Source organism: Hippoglossus stenolepis, chromosome 12 (assembly GCF_022539355.2).
Source record: "Hippoglossus stenolepis isolate QCI-W04-F060 chromosome 12, HSTE1.2, whole genome shotgun sequence".
Taxonomy (NCBI): domain Eukaryota; kingdom Metazoa; phylum Chordata; class Actinopteri; order Pleuronectiformes; family Pleuronectidae; genus Hippoglossus; species Hippoglossus stenolepis.
Window position 1 is genome coordinate 2,173,801 of NC_061494.1, and position 18,751 is coordinate 2,192,551.

The 18,751-nt window shown below is 41.5% G+C and overlaps 1 protein-coding gene across 1 annotated transcript in view; it reads left to right on the top strand.

The window, feature by feature from the left end:
• shtn1 (shootin 1) overlaps positions 1–16,564 on the top strand; it is a 30,519-nt gene extending 13,955 nt beyond the window's left edge. The window contains exons 5-16 of the mRNA XM_035171702.2: positions 2,553–2,736; positions 4,291–4,388; positions 5,121–5,202; positions 5,359–5,453; positions 5,577–5,723; positions 7,766–7,919; positions 8,173–8,299; positions 9,060–9,142; positions 11,639–11,742; positions 13,888–13,938; positions 14,232–14,352; positions 15,119–16,564. Of these exons, the coding sequence (XP_035027593.2) occupies positions 2,553–2,736; positions 4,291–4,388; positions 5,121–5,202; positions 5,359–5,453; positions 5,577–5,723; positions 7,766–7,919; positions 8,173–8,299; positions 9,060–9,142; positions 11,639–11,742; positions 13,888–13,938; positions 14,232–14,352; positions 15,119–15,150 (1,278 nt within the window). The 3' untranslated portion in view covers positions 15,151–16,564. The remainder of the gene's footprint in view (positions 1–2,552; positions 2,737–4,290; positions 4,389–5,120; positions 5,203–5,358; positions 5,454–5,576; positions 5,724–7,765; positions 7,920–8,172; positions 8,300–9,059; positions 9,143–11,638; positions 11,743–13,887; positions 13,939–14,231; positions 14,353–15,118) is intronic.
• Positions 16,565–18,751: the final 2,187 nt, after the last annotated feature.

Below are 18,751 nucleotides of genomic sequence, written 5' to 3' on the forward strand. Positions count from 1 at the left end.
ACAGACTGCAGGAATTTGGCTTCAGAAAAGACATAATGTAGCAGGATGTACGTCCACTGAATACGGCGTTTAAGAGACAAAATACAGACTAAAAGCTCGCCGTGTGACAGACGCTCTCTCTATCAAGCTCTCTGTTCCTTTGGCCTTTTGCTCTCTGCGTCTGTCTTCTCCCTCCTTAATATAAAACATCGACCATAGCCAGACCCCGACTGAGAATGCATTCATTAACCAGTAAGGACCGTGAGTCGAATAGGTTTCATACATATTACCCTTTTAAACAGAGTTGATCCTTCTACTAGCATTTCAGCAATATTATATACAAAGTCACATTTCCTATACATCAGTTTATCACTTATTTACATTTAAATTAAAGTCAAAACACACGCGGAGATGTCGCAGGAGAGCAGACAAACTGAACTATGCATTTCCTTGTAGATGATGATAATTTGGCCTCCGCAATATTCCCTGTCTGAATGAGGCTGAAGCTCAGAGCAATTCCTTAAGTCCTCAATATTTTGAATTAAAATACGAGCAGAGGGCGTTAGCAATTTACAACCAGTCACATCAGAATGTGTTTCTGATGCTTAATCTTTCTTATTTTTGATGTGTGATCAAAAGCAAGATGAAGGGGACGTGACTGTGACTCCGGAGAGTGCTCACCCGATGCTATGCCAGCCTTGATTTATCTGAGTATATAATTTCATATGTACTTTTCTTGCCACCAATTGTAGATTATTATCAAAATAATGTGAGTCCATGTTATGTATTGTTGATTGCGTTTTCAGAAAAGAAAAGATGCAGCCTGAAGGGCATCATCAAAAGATGGAATTGCTGCAATCCGCTCCCACCAGGATGCCATTAATAAATGTTTCTTTTATGACTCGCCTTTTCTATTCCTCCTCTTTTTTTTCTACCCTCCAGGCAATTTTCTTCCTTCAGACGACACCAAGAAACATGCATAATTGGCATCAATCTCCTTCACATTGGCATCGTTCATGTTTTGCGTTAGTGACGGTCTCCTTAATTGAAACATATGGCTGTCCTGATGATTGAACTTTCAGAAATGGAATGGCCATTGTGGCAGTTTAGAATGCATGGCGCTTAGAGTAGAAGCTGATCAATTTGCAAAGAGGTTCAAGGAAAAATGCCAAATAAGAATGTGTGTTAAAAGTTATGATCAACAGAAAAACACGATGCACAGAGATGCGAGAGGCGAACACACGCCACGTCAAAAAACTGTGATTACATCTAAAAGGAGAGATATCCACTGCTTTTTTCTGCCTCCTTCATCTGCTTGTGCTCCTCTAATGATGTCGTTTTTTTCACACCTTATCATTGCTTTTGCATGCGTCCTGCCATTATGGCTGATTGCAGGGCCAAGAGAAACGAGAAAATCAGAACAAACATCTCATCCGCCCCGTCTGTCTCTCTGCTCCCTCATCACTGTTTTCCAGCGGGGATGCAGATTTGAGAAATGAAGGCGTGTACGAGGCCGCCTCTGTCAGGTTTTGTTGGGTTCATGTCATCTTTTAAGCAACATGTGCTGAATGGTCCGTAAGTTGTGCGTTCAGAGGTTGTGTCTGTGGCTGCACCTTGTAATCTCTCTATTTACAGTTGTCTCAAGTGTTGTTGTGACGGCCGCGCTGTCAGAAATTATCCGTTAAATTATTCTCCAGTCAAAAGAAAGAAAAAGCCCACTTCTTTGAAAAGTTTACTGTTACTGCAACTTAATCATGTCCAACTGATTTTACAGAGTACATTGTTATTACCAAACTTTAAAGTGAGTTCACTTTTATGTGTGTACATTTTCAACCATGTTATTTCAGGTCAAAATACACTGAAGGAAACATTCTATAGTTGACAATATGCAGTAAATATTATCTGTATGATCATCATCATCATGTACTATAATTTAAAAGTGTTGACTTCAACGTGAATTTACATACAATTTGATGTGTGTTATATGTTTTGGGTTTAAGTCGCGGCTTTAACTGCAGTAAAAAGAAAATGGTCTGGTCTGTATTTATGTGGCGCATTTCTAGTGAAAACTGACAGGGTCTAAATGGATGATTCTAAACTTTGGGGTCTGGGGGACAGAGGAATTTGATGCTGCAAACAGAAATCCAGCATCTTCTCCAGCAGCTGAGGATCACAGACAGTGTACCTGCAGAGGAATGAGTTTTTGCCTCCCTGTGGCATGTTTCTGTTGGAATAATGGGATTAGACAGTGGCAGTGCTTCACGCAGCTTTTCAACACTTTGTATGAAGATTTTTACAGAATCAACCAATTAGGTCAGTGACCAAAAATTGGCCTTGACAATCTTCAGCACTGAGATTAAATCTGCTGTGTGTTTATGACATTACATTTTTTACTTTGCAGGGAACATGGATAGCAAATAATAGTGCTTATTAAAACAGTTATTTCATTTTGGGAAATATAAAATATCACCTGCAGCAGCTTTAAGTAATTTTACAGTGCCATCAATGTCTTTTATTCACTAACGCCTGGCTTTGTGTCTTTCCATGATTCTCTCTGTGCGTCCTCGCTGCAGCTGAACCATCAGAACCGCTCTCTGAAGAGGAAGAGCATGATGCTGCTGTCCCACCTCAGCCCAAGCACCATCGCACAGATCAGCCTTGAGGATGAAGAGGAGGAGGAAGATGGCGAAGACGGCGAAGACTTAAAAGCAGCCAGCAAGGTCTGCCCCTCCCCTCAGTGCCAGAGCACCATCTCAGGTACTGGATGTCTGCAGTCGTTATGTGTGTTACATATTTACCACACACTTACCATGCATTGTAGTCACAGTTGCAGCCATGTAGAAATGTTCTAGTATCAACCTTAATGGTCCATTTTTATCACATCTTGTCATTCATGTCAAAGTGAATTTACTGTGTGACGTTAGACGACATGTCGCTGTTCAGGAATATGTGTAACACAACAGTATCGGCCTCTGTTGATTATATAAATATGTATATATGAAACATACAAACCAAGATTTAAAAAAATATATACTAATTTATAATCTGCTAAATGATGCATTGCATATGCATGGGATAAATAACTAATACCTACATATGTGTTTTCTTCTCATCCAGCTGTCAGTGGAAACATGTAATTGTCAGTTCCTTTAGTTAAGCAGTAATTATACCTTTGGTGATAATGGATTCACACTCCATGATGCTTTTCCCATCATGTTGTTTAAGGCTGTTGAAATAATAGTGTTATTTGCAAATGATAAACTCTGATGCAGATAATTATTAATACAGAAATACGTTGCTCCAAGATTGTAGACTTATTATGGTCAAAATCCATAATAACATGTTAATGGAGATCTAGTGGTCAGTGTGTTGTTTTTTTTTACTTTTAACATATGATCAAACATCAGCTGTAGATTGGGAGCCGAGCACATCGCGGTGAGACCCAGGCAAGGTCCTGCCACTGTGAAACTGCATTTTCATTTAATTTTATTCATCAGAATACTCGTCCTATTCAACAAAGGTCATATCATCCCTCGCTAAAAACAATTTTAGGTGTCAACAACCTTTTCTGCTTAAGTACCCTCCTAAATGTCTCTGCCTGCTCCTGCTGTGAGCTGCTTTACCTGGGAACACCACTTCCTCCGTTTTTATGAATTTAACACATGAAGCAGGTGATAGCACATCCATCTAGACAAATACAAAGTGTTGATGCTGCGATTGTCCTTTCATTCCACTGTATATTTATACAAATTACATTTAAGTTATGCATAAATATATATACTAAAAGGAAGTGTAGCCCATTCTCAGCTTTTCACCGCTGTTCTGCTGTAAACACATTCGTTACATTTTCATGATCTCATTATAACAGCCAGACTCATGGTCAGCACAAACCAAATACAGGTTTTCTAAAAAAGGCTGGTTAAAAGAACACTGATCGGGGTGAAATGCCCTGTAGCCTACTTCAACAGCTCACATGCCCAGTTGGGTATTGTATCTGTTTCCACGGCTTTGATTCCATCTGCTCAACATCAGGCCCACGTTCAACTCAGACTCTGCTCCTCCCAGTTTCTCTTTTTGAACAGAAATGACGTTTTCATATTTGTGTACCCTCCAGTTTGGAGGATTTGGGTAGGATCAATGTCTTCCATATTCAGTGGACACCTGAGATTGCAGGTCTCTACCAAAGGAGCAACTCACAAAATAACCTCTGAGAGCCAGCCGTCCCTCAGGCTCAGACAATCACTTCACAGTGTCCGACAGGGAAGAGTTTAAGAGTTCTGTTTAAAGCTGCTCTGATCGTCTTTGTTTCAGAGCTGCAAAGTAAGTTGGAGTTAACGTTAAAGGAGAAAACTCAAGCAGTAACTGATCTTGAGGCAGTGAGAGACCAACTGAGGGAGACCAGAGAAGAAGTAAGTTCAAACCTTCTTCTGTTTGTTTTGACCTGTCACTCACACTGTACAATACAATATATTATTTTTCATTATAAATCTATGTCCTTAGTAAGACTAGCAAACAGTTCTACTGTTCTAGTTCTTGAAATCTCTCCTTTCTCTCTCTCTCATTTCTCTCCTCTCAACCCAACCGGTGGTGGTAGGTTAAATCCTTAACTATGTAAAGTGCATTGTAATTGTGTGTATTGTGATTTGGTGCTGCATAAATAAAGTTGAATTGAATTGACTTTACAGCATCTTTATGCGAGCAAAGGTGAAGAGTCACCAAACCTCCATATCAATTACATTTCAAGTAAATTGCAGTTTAATTAATAGTTTGATTTTTAATGAAACATATTAATAACATTGTAGACTGATCAATTAAAAACTATTCCCTGAAAGTATAAAAAGAATATGTCCTAAAGTTTCCTTGGAGCTGTTATGAGTGTTTTTTCACATGCACAAGGTTGAACATGCATGCATTGACGCACCTGGGTGATGTACACAGTCTGACCACTTTTCCACAGGTCACATGTGGACACATGTATGCTGCAATGCAGGGAAAGGAAAGGACAAAGCAGACTGAAATCAAATGAACATAAATATGCATGGAGGGAAGAAACAAACTACATCAGTGTTTGTTTCCATCCACACTTTATCCCCAGCAGCATCTGTATTGTTTCCCTGCTCTGACCCTCCTTCCATTTGCAGCTGCTGAAGGAGAAACATGATAACACTGTTTTAATTGCTGAGACAGTGCAGCAAAAGAAGCTCCTGGGGAAATATAACAGAGGTAAGTCAATATGGTCTTCATTTCTACATCCACTAATAATTATGTATGGAAAACAGAGCATGGCCTTATTGTTCTATAGTAATTACACAGATACCACTGTATCACAGTCAATGCATCTCTGCTAGTCAATGACCCAGTTTGGAAATGTTTGTCCAGTGTCTCAGTTTGCTGTGGAGGAATACAAGACCTTGCAGGACACGTTGAGCCTGGAGCAGATTCTGAGGACAGAGGCAGAGAACTTTGGCAGAGCAGTGAGTGTTTTCACTGCAGCCCTCCATGCTCCTTACTTATTCTCTGTGCGATGATGTTAGGCTGTGTCTGACTGACTGTGTTCCTTCAGGTGGAATACCCACTGTCCTCCTTGTTTTCTTCAGATGGTGGTCGAGCAAAAGAAGCTGCAGAGACAGAGTCAGATCCTGATGCAGAGCTCCTCGCCCAGCCATGCTCTACAGGAAGCCCTCAGCCAGGTCACCAGCCTGACCCAGGATCTGGAGACACAGAGGCTGGAGCACGACAACCAGGTCCCTCTGATACCTTATGAATGTAACATCACAAATAGAGCTGGGCGTCTTTGATTCTTGATTAAGAAACATGGACCATCAGATGAGGAAATAGTGAAAACATCCATCTGTTCAAAATACATGCTCCTCAATCATGAGGAAGCAAACTTCATGGTCAGATGTCCACTTTTGTCTCCTTGTAAAGAACAAAGCTTTTGTGATTCAGGGACATTTCTTCTTGCTGGTTTGAATAACATACTCAGTTCTTTTTAATGGACAAAAAACCTAATTTGGAGGCAATTTCAGAGCCGAGCTTTTTCTTTCAAGAAAAAAATTAAATTGTTGTTGTGTTTAATTGTCTGCTTGTAGCACATTAGGCCAAATACTCAGGCAGCAGGTGCTGCTGAATTAGAACCAGCGACTGGTTTGAAAAGATATTTTATAATAGTCAGTTAGGTCAGTTTGATCATTTCAAATTCATTGTATTTGTATTTTTATGAGTGTGTGTGACATAAATTGTCATTTTCCCAAGTCTGTGAAGGGCCCACTGTGTGGACTGTTCCCACAAGGCACACTATCTAGAAAACAAAACAGCTCATTTTATAGACTTTAATATGCAGGTATCTGTATTCCTCATCCTTGGCCAGATTTTATTCTGCTCGACATTTTAAACAGAGATAATGTTGTCACCCCTGTCCATTTGTTTGTTTGTAAACACAAACACCACTCGATGGATTTCTGTAAAACTCGGTGAGAGATTTGGGTCAAGGAGGAATAGATCAGATTTTGGTGTAGATCCAGATCAGGAGGAGGATCCGGGTTTCTTTTCACTTTCTTTAATGTTGCGAGACAGGGCGCTTTTCAGCATTCTCATTGATTCTCTGAATAATTCATAGATCTTGATGAAAACAATCTGACATGTTTAGGCGACTGATATCTGTGAGTGTGTGGAATTTGATGCAGATCCAAATAGAAACCTGGATGAAGTAAATTTTATGTGTTTTGTTTAATAAGGGGACTGTTTAGCCTCTGTGGAGGTATGCACTCTTCTGAGTGCCATACTACTTTGTACTGTTGCACTGCAGAGGGGGGCAAAGAGTAACAGACAGCGCAAGAAGATTTGTCTTCTAAGACAAATCATGGTTTGGCTGTAAGAGTCCACAAATGTCGAGTCTGTGCAGCGAGTCTGTAACAGGAGCATCCATATGGCACATGCACAAGAAAAGTAAAGTGGATGCTCACTTGTGCACTGTAGACCTGCCTATCTATTTTTACTTGTTCTGACATTTTCATGTTGTAAATAGTAAATCCAACAAACAAAGGAGCTCTCATTGTGGTGCCTCCTGCTTTCACAGACCCCTGTGTAGGGGGTAAGGCTTTAGTGGGATTGCCTGAAGATATTTGAGAAGATGCAGGATGCAATATGTAACATGACAGACGTAAATATCAAGTTATGACAGTCAAGCTTAAGTATGTTTTATTCATTCATACATAACTCGTTAGAAACACAAAACTAGTTCAAATAGAAGAAAAGTATTGCATGTGAAACCCATCCCTGTGCTTTACTCCTGTAATCCCTTTATTTCATATGCATCAAAATTGCATCAATCAAAGAAACATAATTATTTAGCTGGTTAATTACATAGGAGGGTTGTCTGGTGACTGATCACAGGCCATGACAGAAACACCTCGGGGCCATGACTTGCCACATCAATAATTAAAGGAAGCAGTGTCGCCTCCAGCCCGACCCCAACCTCCCCCACCTCCCTGTGGCACTGATGGAAAACAATTAGAGCTGAGTGGGATCACTGATCTCTCCTGGTGCTGGATAGAGGTTGTCATGCCCTTCATTTGAGGAACAATTAAAACACTGGTTAAGGAACAGGGTCTGAGAGCCGGTGACTGAATGTTAACTGGCAGCTACTAATCAGAAATCAAAAACAGCGGAGCCGCAGTGCTGGCAGGAGAGTAGAAAAGAAACTCTTAGTTGTTAGTTGTTGTTGTGGTTCATATTTGTATTTATTCAGTGAAAGAATTGAATGTTGTGGTTGGTCCATCCTCAGATAAAGCAGATGGAGGACAGGCTGAAGAGCTGTGAGGCTCAGAGGGAGCTGACGGCATTGAGGCGCAAACTGGAGCTTGTGGAGGAGGAGAAGAGGGAGTGCAGTGACAAATGCTCCAAGACTGAAGTGGAGGTCAAGGATCTGCGGTTTACAGGTGAGGATATATTTGGAAGTGTAAGGACAGGATGAGCTGCGGGGCATTTCACTGTGCACTATAGAGGCCAGCACATTATTGGCACTATAGAGGGAACACCGTGTGTGTAGGCTACAACAAAGCCAACAGGCCCCATTTGATTTAAAGTGTGACCATGAAATTCTCCTCGTGTCTTTTGTCAGCATAAATTTGTGTTCTGCTCTCTGTGCTGTCGCCGCGTGTTTACTGTAACTGGATGGGATCGACTGGCCAGTTGAGGAGCTCCAGAAGAAGCTGCAGGCAGCTACCAACCCAATCCCCACCCCAGCACCTCCGCCTCCTCCACCACCACCACCACCACCACCACCACCTCCCCCGGCCCTGTCCTCCAACCCACTCAGGTTTGATCCCACACAGTCTGCTCTGTACATCATCAGTCTGTTTTACTTGGATACATCTTTAACCTAGTACCTTTGGTGCAATGAAATGCAAACAACTAATGGTCTGTGTTTATATGTCACCTTTCCTGTCTTGATGATGACTCGAAACTCTTTACAGTTCTTTATTACATTTTTTTTCATTCACACACACATTCATACAGTGCATCTATGGGCAGCACTTATTTTTCTATTAGAGGGGCAATTTGGGGTTCAGTATCTTGCCCAAGGACACTACGGTATGGGGAAGACTGGGATTGAACCACCAACCGTTAGTTACCCTAGGGGGTCCGCGGAGGTACTGCAGGGGGGTCGCGAAATCTTTGGTTGATTAGACAATTTTTTTTTTCAACCAACTTTTTTTCCACAAATTTAAATGTCTTTAAATACACATTAACATGAATCTGTGAATTATTTTGATAGCTCAGTGTTGTATGCAAAATGTATGTTTATAAATGGCAGTGGCACGGCCACCCTGTACCTTGCACATGTTTAAAATAAAAACATGAATATATGAACCTGTGTATTATTTGAATAGCTTAGTATTGAATGCACAATAACAGGGTAGCTATGTTTATACATGGCACTAGGCCCAGTTTAATATAAAACATATAGGGGGTCCCTGCTCCATCTCTCCATCAGTTTGGGGTCCTTGGCCTGAAAAACATTGAAGACCCCTGCTCTAGATCATAATCAGCTGCTCTGTCTGTGCCTTCCCCTCTAGCTCGCTGTTGTCAATGATCCGAAAGAGAAAGGACATCAGCACTGACATCCAACTAGAGGTCCACGACTCTGCCAAGACACCAGGTACACAGCAAACATCCACAATTGTATACAGTGTGCTGCTGCACCATTCAACATGTAGTATAAAGAATTTGTATAGACTGGCAGGTGTCTATCACGGTTTGTAACTTACGGTGTGATCTGATGCAGGTCTTTGTTGTTCTAAAGGAATGCAGTATTAATACACTAAGACAAGGCCTAAGCACCAGTAGTATAGCAGATGTATTGTAGTTGGCTACAACCAGTAAGTGGTTTATTGGGGGATGAGGGGGGATACAATCCCCTTTAGAACAAAAAAGAATTCCCCTAAATAACCATCCCCTCTCAGCCATCCCCCCATCCCCTATGACAGAGAGTGTTGGCTGTGCAGATAGAGAATTTGTGTACATGTGATCAACCTATGATCAGTGTTACTGACTTAATCATGAGATCTGCATTTAATTTGTAAAAGTTGAAACTGAATGGCATCGAAAAGAACAGAACACCAAGAGAAATCCTACCTGCATCAGTGGCTGTTAAAACATCTGTAAAGATTTTACTGTATCCAGCAGGAATGCAGGATCCAGCATGAAATACTGCTTTCACTGTGTGCGTTGATGCAACAAGCCCAACGGATCAGCTCCAAAAGTTCATAATCTGTAGATACATTCCCGAGTAATATTCACATCAAGTTTGGTGAAAATCCCTCCATGTGTTGTTCAGTTACAAAATAATACGCTGCAATGTGCAGGATAATTAATCAACAAATGATTCTTCCCCCTGGGAAAAATGAACAAATCGTATTTGTGTTGTTGGCTACAACAACACAAATACGATTTGTTCATTTTTTTTCATTTGTTCATTTTAAGCAAGAAAAGAATGCACAAAGCTGAAGGTCTGGTTTCATTCTCAGCTTTCGAATTTTTCTTTCTGAGAGAAGCAAAAGTAAAAAGTGTCTCAAATACGGGGCCACACTACGGTCACACAGAGTCACATTATCCAGACACCAAAACCTTTAAATGAAAAAGGAAGATGTGTCCTTTAAAAGTAAAGACACAGGCCACAGTGGATGGGACAAGATTTCTTTTTTATATATTTTGAATATTTTGAAAAGAGGATTCTGCTAGATAATATTGTTGGAATTGACAAAACTGTAGTTTGCAAATATTCCCTCTTGTTGGGTTCTGGTGTCTCGTTGTGTTCTTTGTATTCTGAGTGAAGACACTGAGGGAAATGCTGGAGTAATGTCCACTCTCTGAAAATTCAAACGTCCAGTGTATCTTTCCTTTCTCCTCCCGAATATGTTCATTTTGTTTTTCATTCTCCTACGGGCTGCTGTGGCTCCTGCATTTCAGTGTAGGAGAGCTGGTCTGGATTTTTAACTTTTTTTTTTATAGTTTTCATTTTAGAATATATTCCTTTCACCTTTTCCTTTGCAAATCAATGTCACTTCAGTGTAGAAGGACAAATGCTGAAGCAAGTGGCGCATGAGAAATTCAAACTCAAATCTCCATCACTGGCCTATCAGGTCAACGTGTTAAATTCTTCAATTAGTGCAAACAAAAGGGGAGCCTTGACTCGTCGGCGCAGGTAGGACATGGGTGTCGACTGAACAGGCTTGTCTAAGTCCTCATTTTGTTCAACGTTTGTGAATATGTGAGGCCTGAATTGGGCACTACGCACAGAGGATCTTCTTCTCTGACACCAGAATAATAGTCTCTTTCTGAGCACTTTGGAGGAAAATATTTCACTATTACTTCAACACAAAGTACTTTGTATGTGACATTTTAAAGACATTTTACGGACAATAGTTCCATTGTGTGTGTCGCTGAATGCACTGTGATAGGAAATTAAATATTCGCATTTCTTAGCCAATAGGCCGCATTATTGGAGAGTTTTATTTTTCTTAGCCACTTTTTTTAACTCTCTTTCTCTCGGATGGAAATCTGATGAATTGTGTTTGTGTTTTTACAACCAGTCAAAATTCATTCCTGTTGAGTTTCAGTAACCTCACACACCAAGACGGCTCTGAGCTCTACAGGCATACTTTGAATACTACAAAATTAGGGACAGCAATAACTATTGTTGCATGACTACAGCCAAAAACAGAAGTGAGGATAATAAAGTTCAGTCAGTATTTATGGCATAATTAAGAGGAAACCCTGGAGTTTCTCCAAAAAAAGACTTAATTGATTGGTCCCACGGGCTGGTGTCATTTTTACGCTTTCACATCCAAATGAGTTTTATTTCAATTGCACTGCTAATGAATTACACGTTGCCTTGCACCTCTCAAAATCATTTAAACTCATTTTGGTTCTTGGCACAGTATCACACTGAGGCAGACCCTCATTTAGTGTCACAGAAGCCACTAAATACAGCGTGTCCATTGAAAAGGACTAGAGCTGCAGGCAAAGGGATGACGTCTGTGTGTGTGTGTGTGTGTGTGTGTGTGTGTGTGTGTGTGTGTGTGTGTGTGTGTGTGTGTGTGTGTGTGTGTGTGTGTGTGTGTGTGTGTGTGTGTGTGTGTGTGTGTGTGTTCAGAAGTGGACGTCAGGCAGCAGGCGGTGGACGAGATGATGCTGAGGATCAAGAAAGGCGTTCAGCTCCGACCGGTCGGCCAGTCAGCTAACAGAGCCAGGAGACAGGTGACTTCACCAACATGACCTGTGACCTTTGACCTGCTGTGTTTCTGGCTATTAAACCCTTAGCTGCTGGCACACATGACTGGATGTGGAGGTCTTATCTGGGTGTATTGACTATTAAACATATTCCACTTATAATTTATTTGAATGAATTTAAATATAATTAGTTCTAAACCATATTGTGTATTCCAGTGGTTCTCAAATGGGGGTACGTGTACCCCTGGGGGTACATGAAGGCACTCCAGGGGGTACGTGATATTTAAAATTAGCATCCATTCAAAAATCCTTTAAAAATAGTTATTCAATAAAATATAAGTGTATATAAATCAGACACTGATGGCACAGCGCTGTGTATTACATCCTTTTTTCAACCAAAAATGCTTTGCGCTGGTTAGGAGGTACTTATAAAAAATATTAAAATATTTCACACGGGGTACATCACTGAAAAAAGGTTGAGAACCACTGGTGTATTCAATGTTGAGTCATTTATTTGTGTGCCTCACTCAAGTAACGTGCTTATGTTACTGTTAGAATAATCTATTTTATATATAAAGTTAAAAACAGTTTAATCTTTATTAACTTTTCCATTAATGGTGTCAAATCTCAGAATCTAATTTATTGTCACTTGATTTATATATACTCATCATACAGACCATCATCTTGTTTGCATCTAAAATATATATAACTTTTCTTTTGATTGGACGTCACAATGTCCAACCTGCAGCTAAGGCAGTGTACACAGTGGATTTTTAATTCTCACAGATCATTACAAATTGTTAACCAAATTGATTACTAGCTTGAGTTTCTGATAGAACTGGACCCTTTGCATAAAGTCCACAGAAAGTCAAGAGGAGCCGATGTGTGAACACAGCAGGAGACGCTCTGCAGGATTCACTGCGAGTGGAGGGGCTGATTATGTCAGGCACATAGAAGACACAGACAAAGATGTCAAGAGAGTTTCTGGTGATAAGAGTCGACACCTGTGTTGATGTGCTGTTAAAGAAAAACACCTGATCTCTGCAGCAGAATGAATATGTTACTTCCTGCCTCTGCCTGCTGCACCACCTCTTTCCTCAATCATGAGAAAAGAAAACCTCTGGAGAAAGTCCGGACCCAATTCTCTGGAGTTCCTCTGCAGGGTGGACTCAGCCTCTCACCCAATCGCAGGGCCTGAAACATGATGCAGGAAACTTCTGCTGGCAGTTTTCTTGTTTGTTACTTCAAACAAAACATCATGTTACCTGCTCCATTCATGGAATATACTTTACATAATCAATAACAATTAATACACGTCTGGCTTGTTATGTTTGTGCACACCGAATTGGAATAAATAAGCCTCTTAAATAAGTCAAGTGAGGTGAAATAAATGAAATGAGACACTGAGACAATGGTGAAGTGAGAGTTCTGCAAGTAGCTAGAGGTTTATACTCGATTCTCAGGAGGCTGATGGATCTGAAACTGTGGTGAGGTTTTTGACATCAGCAGAGATGAGGTGGCAGGGAGCATCCATACATTCTGCTGCTGTGAAACCTGTGTCTGATCTGGGAAAAGAATCTCCTTCAACACAGGAAGTGGTGTTTGCTGTTTGTTTGAATGGAACCGAAGACGTCACGCAGACAAAGAAAAGACCAAAACCCTCCTAAATAAAGTAGAACACATCCTGCAGACACAGAGACAGTGAAACATAAAACTATTCCATTAATTCCGATCAAGGTAAATACGTTTTTTTTCTTGACAGCCGTCGTGGGCCTGAATGAGTTTCCTGTACACAGTAAATACACAGTACATATTTTGTTCAGTGCTCCTCAATCCATCAGTGTGCAGGAATATCTAAGAGCTTCTTGTTTCGATAAAACACAACATACGGCCAAGACATCTCAGTCTGCGTGTTCCTCCACCACAACAACTCTGTCAAATTAGATAGCATTAGGACCTGCTCTGCCAGGTAATTAGAAATAATGAGGATGGGAAAATTGACGTGACTCAGAATGATTGTGTGTTGACACATTTGCTTCTTGTAGAAAGCAAACGGCCCCGTGCTTACCTACAGTGTCTCGTCTCTGCTGATTGTGGCAAAATAAGTATAATGGGTCAGACTGCTGCTTATTTACCAAACCCGTCTTTTTCCTCCCATTTCCCTTTTGTCAGATGCAGAGGCTGCCCTCTAATTCCGCCATTCAGGAACTTAAAGGAATCATGGTAATGATCAACAATCAAATATCCTCACAGACCTTATTTTACTTGTTGAACTTCAACTGTATTTACTCAGGAGTAGAGAGGTGCATGTGATGTTAAAATAACATAAAATCCAGTAGTCAGATATTTTACTGAAGAAAAAGTTTTACTGCAACACCAGACACACAGGATGAAGTGTCAGACTACGAGAGATGCAGCCACCCCAGTTAAAGTCTGGTTTAATAAGATCTACTTCCATCTATACGCTCTGTTCGCTAACCAGGCCTCTGTGTGTATGCTTTGTTCAAACCCTCCAGGGGAATTTCAATAGAGCCTCCCCTCAACCGAAGGCAGCACCTCCGTCAACAAACCCCGACGAGGAGCTGCGGAGGATCCTGCTACGGCGACGGGACGCAGTGGAGTCTCCACCCGACACCAGTAAGTTTCATCTCGTTCACATGAAACTCTCTGAGGTGCATCCACCAGGTCCATTACTGCTCCTCAATCACTGACTGGTTAGTCCATCTGTAGTTTCTGGTCTGAAGTCAAACGGAGCTTTTGGTTTACAGCCAAATATTTAGATCTTGAATTAGGAAAACAAACATATTTATGTATAATACAAACATAAATGGGCATTTTCTTCTTCATTGTTTAATATGTAAAATAAAAGTTTTCATATTAGCACATACCCGCACAAATAAATACTGATACCAATATGATTTTATTTGAGCAAAATTAAAAACACAATGCGGAATATAAGGTTTGAAACGTGCACGACACTTCCCACAAAAAAAGCTAAGATTTATGAGAACGGATGGTGACAGATGGTGAAGGCATGATTTGAAGTTAGATTCTGTGATGATCATGGGTTTAGTTTCACTTCAGTTGAAATGAATATTCATACATTTATATCCACAAAGTGATGAACATGAACAGCTACCTTTAGGTGTTATAGAAAACACAAATTGTTGCACAGACGCCTCAGAGTTTCAGGACATACAAACACAAGTCAAATATGAAGCAGTGAGTGAAGTACAATACTGTGTGAACATTGTCAAGTTGATGGTTATCTATAAAGTGAAGTTAGCCGTGAGTAATGTGCATGCACACAGTTTATCTGGTTATTTTTGGCATACATCTCTTCTGTCTTTTGATTAAAAAGAGACAACACTGATTGGGTCAGTGTGTTTGTCTCTTTGTGCAGGTCTCAATTCTATCCCCCCCCCTGCGGTGTGACAGTGCCACCAGGCTGAGGTCGGCCCGGACAAGAGTATCACAGAAATAAAGATGGATGTGGGTGATGGACACGATGCAGAATCAATGTCAAGCATTTTAATTTACCGTCTGTTTGGGCTGAGCGATGTTACAATATATAGAAATGACAGATTGCTTTAGATAATGCTCTACTGTCTATCAAGATTTTGGTCATATAGCGCCGCCCTATAGTCAGTTTCACATTTGAAGTCATGTGACTGTATCAGGAGGAGTCAGTGATACAGTCAGATGGGTTCGAAGTGAAGTTCCACCTCAGAAGGAGACAAACGAGAGCAGACGTGCAGAATGGAGACGGAGGTCAGGTAGCATGTGGACTGAGGGCACAGATGTTTCATTGATTTCCACTGGGGCCGTTAGATTTCATTGAAATGAAGGGCGTGCGTAACAAACCACCTTCTCCGGGTCGGTTCAGCTCTTTTTCTCACACCGAAGGGAAAGCCCAGCTCATTGTTTGCAGTGCGAGGAACAGTGAAGCAGCTTTTTCAGCCTTGAGCTTTTGCCAAAGCAGAATGTGTGCGTGAATGGCTCTGTCTAGACAAGTGTTAACCTTGTAGCCACCTAGTGAGCAATTACAGGCCACAGTGGCAGATTTGGTTTCCTCTGCTCCCCTCACTCACACTTACACCCCTCAGCCTTCTTAGGCCACCATTTTATGTAGGGCCCTGCCTCCTCCCTGCAGCACACGACCTGCTCTGGAGGAGAGAGGACACGCCAGCCCTTCGCACATCTCACTTAGATGTTGATCTTTAACCAACCTGCTCAAACCCACATGTCGGTACAGTTACCAGTGAGAAGCATGTGATTCAGCAAGAATGCAGGTTTAGTGGGTTAAAAGATGAACACCTATGCAAAGTTATCACAAGTCATTCATGAGGTATTTGTTCTTTTGTTTATTTGATTCAGCAGAATAGAGACGTCACCCACGTCCAAGGAGCCCCAGCAAGATCTCACTATTAAGTTGTTTCAAATTATTGGTTAAAAAAAGAGCTTTTTGAGCTCAACTTTATTGGCAGGTGATTGTTTCTGTCTTTTAATTGATTCCACAGCTTCATTTCAATCAAGTCACTAGAGAGATGAATTTTACAATTTGAATTTCCGTCTCTTCCTGCTGTGGTGAAAGTGATTTATGGGGATTTCCTGTCATTTCTCTGTGACACTCTGTGTCTCCTACACTTGTTTAATTTCATTTTCTACTTCTTTTATAATCTACAATCTCCCCCTGAAGTCGAACCGGCTCCACTCTCTCTGACTTTGATAACAGTCGTGTCTGTATCAGATTTAGCTGCAGTGCATGATGTCCCACTGGGGCTACCTGTGATGGTAATGTAAGAAACTTGAGTTTGATTCCGAGTGAATAAAATTGACCTTGATTTTTTACGATTTTCATTTCTGTAGATTCTGTTGCACACGTTTAATAAAGTCTCCTCAGCATTGCAGCAGGAGAGGAGAAGGTGTCACCACTGTCGGTTTAGCAACAGTGTTGGAGTGACTTCCCAGTGGATTTCACCTCTAAGCCTCCGTGATTAGAGGCCGTGAGTCAGGTAACGAGCCGAGGATCCGCCTTTGCCCTTTCAAAGTCACAGTGAATGCTGGCGATTTAACCACAATGCTGGGCCGCTCTCATCTCGTTTTGTTTCACCTCAGCACCTGTCGAGATTTCCCAGACACCTCCTCGAGTGAGGGGCTGAAACCTGAGAGCTGTGAGCGGCGGCCAGCATCCGTCACTCTTTGTGTGCTGCTCTTAATTAAAGCTTTAGGCTTCATTTAGCACTGAGGTGCAATTTCCAGCTCCCGGTTCCCCTTTAACAGAGCATGGAGGAAATGCCATTGTGGCTCTAACAGGATTCATCAGCAGCGCTGTTCAAAGACGCTAACTTTATTTAAACGCAGATTTAGTCACAACAGTAGGAACAGGAAATGGCGTGTGAAGGGATTAAACTAATCCCCTGTGCACAGAGCATATGTGGCTTTGCGTCCTCCTGTTTTGTCGTGAGAGAAGTAGCACGAGGATGTGTGAATTTTCTTCGATGACATGTTGGAGGATAAAGTGTCAGTGCTTCAGTAGGAGTAGAATGAAGAAAGAAGAGAAGGCCTTCCTATTGATTTGTCTCTCCTCATATCCTCCATATCCAATGAGGTTCTTCTTGTCGAGGCCATCGTGGCATAACTCAATAGTATGGCAACATACAATGTCTGTTTGAATCCTAGGAGGAGGGATGTGAGTGTGCCTCTTCCCTCGGCAAGAAACAAAGTCAATGAGCGGCTCAATTCCTTCCTCCACCATCTGCTCCAGCTGCCGGACATGTTGACGGTGATTGACAGACGATGCGCTCGCTGCCGATCGAGGCAAAACATGTAATTACACGAACCATGCTGTGTCCTTTTCTTCCCCAGCGTCTTCTTCGCCACCGCAACCTATTGTCAGCGTCTTTTCTGTCATCATCGGGCCGATACAATATGATGTTTTGTTGTTTTTGTATTTTGGTCCCTTCGGGGACCAGCAATTAGGGAGGTCCTTTTAGTGTGTCTGGGAAACACTTAATTTGACCTATTTTGTTAGTCATTTCATTTATTTTCCCAAACACAGTAATTGCCTTGCCAGGGAGCCTCCGTTGAGACGCCGCTGTGCGCCCGGCCTCAGTCTGTGTCTGCACGTTTCATTGATTAGAGGTTGTCTTCACTCACACACTTTTACAGCAGTGCGGAGTGTAAGCTGCCGGCAAATCGAGAAACCAATTGAATGAAATACAATGTGTAATTTCTTTTTTCATGAAAATTATAGAAGACGAAGCGATTGAATTGAATTACCTCGACATAATCAAAATATAAGATGTGATGACTAAAATGAAGCACGTCTTTTAAAGAACATTTTCTTTCTTTACATCCTCAGTCTATATTTTCACTTCCAGCAGAAACAAGCTCAGCAGGACTGTTGTATAGTGAGCAGGGCTGTGGTCTGTTTAATATGAACCGCGAGGATAACTCACTTGGCCGACACGTGGATGCAGACGTAGTGTGGCCTGTACGCATAGCACCGAGGAAGCTCCTACATACAAGCGCCTTTTTTGTCTGTGCAGAGCCGTAGCTCCTCTGCTGTTTTTACACACTGACAGAATCGTTTCCTCCACAAGCCAATGAGCTGCGAGAGGGGCTCGTCCACGGTGTTGACCAGCAGCGAAGGGGCCTTTCTGTGTGTGACTGTCACTCACTTAAGTCCCTTATGAATGAGCACGATGGGTGACCCTGACTTGTAGAGTTTAAAAATGATCAAATTCATCTGAATCATTGGAGTGTTTTCAATTTCACATTTAATCTAGATCGTAGGTCCCAACGCAGGGGCAGGACTCGGGACCCTCCCCTCAGAGGGACAGCGACACCATTAACAGAAGAGGAAATCAGAAAAAGACCTAAACATCTCAAACTTTTTTTTTCTCGTGATTTGAGCAATTTGACTTCGGCTGCTCTCGGAATAAAACAATCTGAAACGTTAAGAATCACTTTGCTTGCTCTGATTACGGATGTATACAGACATAGGTGGACTTCTTTTAATGGCTCATCAGTC